At 53.3% G+C, this 4,360-nt stretch overlaps 1 protein-coding gene across 1 annotated transcript; it reads left to right on the top strand.

The window, feature by feature from the left end:
* Positions 1–1,954: 1,954 nt before the first annotated feature.
* FERD3L (Fer3 like bHLH transcription factor) lies at positions 1,955–3,005 on the top strand. The gene has a single exon (XM_425989.5). The coding sequence runs from the start codon at positions 2,336–2,338 to the stop codon at positions 2,885–2,887; it is 552 nt and encodes a 183-aa protein (XP_425989.1). The 5' UTR covers positions 1,955–2,335; the 3' UTR covers positions 2,888–3,005.
* Positions 3,006–4,360: the final 1,355 nt, after the last annotated feature.

Genomic DNA, 4,360 nt, shown 5'->3' with positions numbered 1-4,360 from the left:
AAGCAGGAAACAAAGTAGCAATGGATGAAAAAAAAGGGGGGAGGGGGAAGGAAAAAAAAAAAAAAGGAAAAATATAAAAGCAGTTTGACATGAGGATTCACTTTTGCTAAAATCCTCATGTGCTACCATGACCTTCCAACTGCTCAATCCTTGTTTTAGTGCTTCTTTTAAGGAACCAGAGGCAGGCACATCCCTTTTGAGTCTTTTATGTTGTAAGAGTCTCTGAAGAGACCATGGTGAAGGGCTACGCTATCACTGTAGAAGCCAACTTTTTACATACTGAGAAATTTGTGTGAAGACTGACACAAATCTGACAATTTCACATTTCTCCCTTTATTTCTTTAATTGTCTGCAGTATTTGTGCTTCCACAATACGTTTGCACTCCGTGCAAACACACTTCTGTGAGCATATGCCTTTGCATTATATCTCCATATCTTTAAATGAAACACTTACTATCTCAACTAAAACTGCCTTGAATATGTTACATTCCTTTGCAGATCAATCATATATGTTTATCTTGTTGTTGTTGTCGTTTTTCCCATGGAACATCATCAAGTTACTGTTACTTTTGTATGCTCTCTAGTATTTTTAATGAATTCTTAATAAAGAATAGAGCTCTGTTTGGTAAGAAAACCCACAGCTTTCGTCTCCCTGTTGCTCGTTTCTTCCTTAACCCCTGGGCATGTCACCAAACCGTTGCAGCAGACACCACGCCTCTGACCAATGGCCGCAGCAACGGTGATGGTGACGGTGCCACCGAGGGGCAGAACCCCGTGCTGGTCTCCGGGCACAGAGAGCCGGGCGGGGCCTCGCTCTACCTGTGCCGCTGAGGCCGAGCCGCTCCGGAGCTGTCCAATGTAGCCGGGTCGCTCCGCTCCGCTGCACGACACGGGGCAGGGAGGGAGGTGAGGGGAGTCATCACCGCACAGCCTTAATCAGGAGGAAAAAAAAAGCGGAGAGGGGGAGAGCGGGGGAGGGGGTGGGGAGAGCGGGGGGGGGGGGAGGATATTTGGTTTGTAAACGACGGCGGATCCTAGTCTGCCATCGGAAATGTTCACTGTCCCGTAGGCAAACAGGAAGGATTTTTGCGGGGCTTGATCCTTCTGCCGCCACCATCCGTCTGCTTTCATCTGATGGGTTTTGAAATCGCCTTGGAAATTAGGGACTAATTAGCCCCAAAGAGAGAGCGACGACGATGCATGACAAAGGAGAAGATTAGGGCTTAAGAAGGCAGTACCAGAATGACAGCATCAGCCGTCCCAGACACGCGGCCCAAAACAAATCTATCCTATTCCACCTGGGTGTGCCTAAGGCCGTCCCAGACCGCGAAGGCCACACCGTTATTTAGAGACATATGTGGTGTAGGAGGGTGAAGACAAAACCGCTCTCCTCTCCCACCTCCCCCAAAGGAACCTAGATCAAAGAAAGGTATTTAGCGGTGTCGTGTGTGCAGATGCGTTTATGTGCATTTCAAGCCGTTTTGCTCCGTGTATCCACCGTTATCACTGCAGTCAGGTCGATTCCTCAATGCACCGACTCTGACTTTGGCTCTGCCGAAGTTTCGGGTGAAAGCAGCTGCTGCCCTGAATGGCACCGTCTTATCCTCGTCTGCTGGGCAGGAGGAAGGGAGTTCAAAGCAATGCTTAGAAATAGCCTGAAATGAGCATTACGAAGCAGCCTTTTGCTGCCACCCTGCCCAGATGTTTGAACTCTTGGTGAAGGGATTTAGGGGGAATGGAGAGGACGATTCCAACAGTTACTACTGGGAATGCAATTTCGGGTCCCCTACAATGCTTACTTAGGCTAATGGAGGTCCTGCCATTCAGATCTCATTGCGCTGGGATACAGGGTAAACATTTCCCGGTGACCCTCTGCGTGCAGGTCCCCTCTTCTGGACATCATTAAAAGTATCCACGTACTTGCCTGACATCAATTGTGCGGCTGGCTCTCAGGGTTCAGAGAACCCGACGGAAAGCAGGATGGCGAGTCCGGGGAAGACCCGGCTCTGCTGCTGCGGGCTGTAAAGAGCCTGAAAATCGTTTGGTTGCGGGTGCATAAGAAGAGACAAAAGTGCTCAGCAGGTAAGAGCCGAGTGCTTTGCCAAGAAGGAACTGTTCTTGATCGCTGTGACAGGATTGCCTCGCCGGGGACTCTTCTCTCGTGAGCATCCACGCGTCTCCGAGGGGGCTGCCTGTCTCCTCTCATCAGCATCAGGGAGGGAAATTTCACAGCCGCTCTTTCTAGTCCTGCTAATCCTGTTATCCGAGGGGTTATAAATATTAACGCCGCCGAGGCTGGGGATGGGGGACCCGATTAAGCCCTCTCCGAAGTAAGATGTCAGCCGGCCTCTTCCCGGCCCACCGGCGCCCGGAGCTGCTCCGCGGCACAGCTCCGCCGCTCCCCTGCCCGGAGCGGCTGCTGGGTGCCTCGGTGCTGGGTTTCGTGGCCGACATCTCGCTGGGAGCCCCCCAGAGCTCATCTCGGGCCGGACCGAGCCTGGGGTTAACCTCCGAGCCTCCCTTCGGGGACAGAACCCTGTCGCTGCGGGAGGGGATGGCCCGGGGGTTGCCTTTGGCTGCCTTCGGAGACGGGGATCTCGAAGACGAGGAAGAAGAGGAAGAAGAGGAGAGAATGCGGAGCGCTTCCCTACTGGACAGACCCAGGAGAAAGCGGGTTATCACCTACGCCCAGCGCCAGGCAGCCAACATCCGGGAGAGGAAGAGGATGTTCAACCTCAACGAGGCGTTCGACCAGCTGAGGAAGAAGGTGCCCACCTTCGCCTACGAGAAGCGGCTCTCCCGGATAGAGACCTTGCGCCTGGCCATCGTGTACATCTCCTTCATGACCGAGCTCCTGAACGGCTGCAGCAGGCAGGAGGCGAGCTAGGGGCAGCGAGGCCCGGCGGGACAGGGCTGGGGCCGGACACCGCCCTTAAACAAGGGCTCCTCGCCCCGCAGCCGGACCGTACAGGCGTGAGACTCAAACCGAGGGGGGTGCGAAGGGAAAGGGGAGATGGAGAGGTTCGATGTGTGTAGATTTGTTAATATATATCGCTTTTGTAAAGGAAGTAGGGTGGGGGGAAGGGGAAGAAATTCTGGGGCATTTTGGTTATTGTTTCTTTGACTGCTTTTAGCGTTTTGCAATTTGTTGCCTTCGAGAACGGATCGGATGGGGCAGCAGAGGTGGTGCAGCCAGAGGTTTGGCTTTCCAGGGGATTCTGTTGCCTGCCCAGCTGTCGGCCAGGGGCTAGGAAAAAGAAACCTGCTGTTATATTTTCTTTTTTAATAAAAAAGAATACTCCCTTTTTCTCTGAAATCCACCTTGACAAGTCCAAGCTGTGTGTCACAGGGAGAGTTAAATGGAATCTCTAGACGGAGCCACCGTTTACTCGCAGGACAAGTTCTGCCCTTGCCTGTGGGTGGCCAATGCCGCGGCTAGCACTGACCGGGGCTGCCGGAGCAGGGCCCGGCTGCGGTGTGATGCGGGCGGGGCGCGAAGGAGACGGGGACCGGGACGGCCCTGAATCTGCGGGGCCGTAGGGTTGCTGTTTCCACCCACAGGAGAGAGAAAATCCTCAGGCGTGTGGGCTTTGATTTTGAGGATGCTACTCAGAGCCCTTCCTCCTTGCTGTTTGTTAGGTGTATTTTTGGTTGGTTGTTTTTTCCTCGTTTCATTGCTGCGAGGAGAGAAAATGTGGGGAAAAAAAAATTACGTTGAAAAGACGGAGCGGGCAGAGGAGGGAAGCCCAGGCCGGCCGTGAGCCGGGAATAGGGAAGGAAGTGGGGGTCCACCGCCTACGCGGAGGGGCCGGCGGCTCTCCTTCCTCTGGCCTGGAGTGGGGTTCGGTCTTTTAGCATTATTTTGCCAAGTCCTGGACACCTCCGGCTCCTCCCGCTGCTCCTTCTCTCGAGGCAGGCGTGGCTCGCCGGATCCCTCCCCGCTCCTGCAGCCGCCCGCCCGCAACCAGCAATCCGCAGCCTGGGGCAGCGCGGAGCAGACTTACAGCAGCTGGCCCAGGTAGGGCAGTGGGCTGCTGCCTTCCAGGACAGCTTTTACTTCCACTGCACGAAATTGTCGTGATACCAGAGACACTGAGATTTACTCCGGATTTTAAAGAAGAATTTAAATCCCACCCTCATAGCTCTTTGATTTCTTTTCTCATGCTTTTGTCAGCTCTTGTGATGATTCGTCTTTTTCCGTTCGCTTTAGTATTACCATCACGATATCCTGTTTTGATAATGAAGTATTCTTTCTCTTCTAATTTTTTTCTCCGGATCCTCTTCCACTTGTTTTTGTTGACCCCCCTGACTCCATGCGCTGCGTCTGTTTTCTGGTTGTGGGGATGCTTTTTTTCCAAGA

Source organism: Gallus gallus, chromosome 2 (assembly GCF_016699485.2).
Source record: "Gallus gallus isolate bGalGal1 chromosome 2, bGalGal1.mat.broiler.GRCg7b, whole genome shotgun sequence".
NCBI classification, from domain to species: Eukaryota; Metazoa; Chordata; class Aves; order Galliformes; family Phasianidae; genus Gallus; species Gallus gallus.
The sequence above is the reverse complement of the archived record's forward strand: the minus strand, read 5'-3'. Positions and strand labels throughout refer to the sequence as shown.

Bases quoted from the DNA above. Each gene is read 5' to 3' on its own strand.
- FERD3L (XM_425989.5), top strand. From the start codon at position 2,336: ATGTCAGCCGGCCTCTTCCCGGCCCACCGGCGCCCGGAGCTGCTCCGC.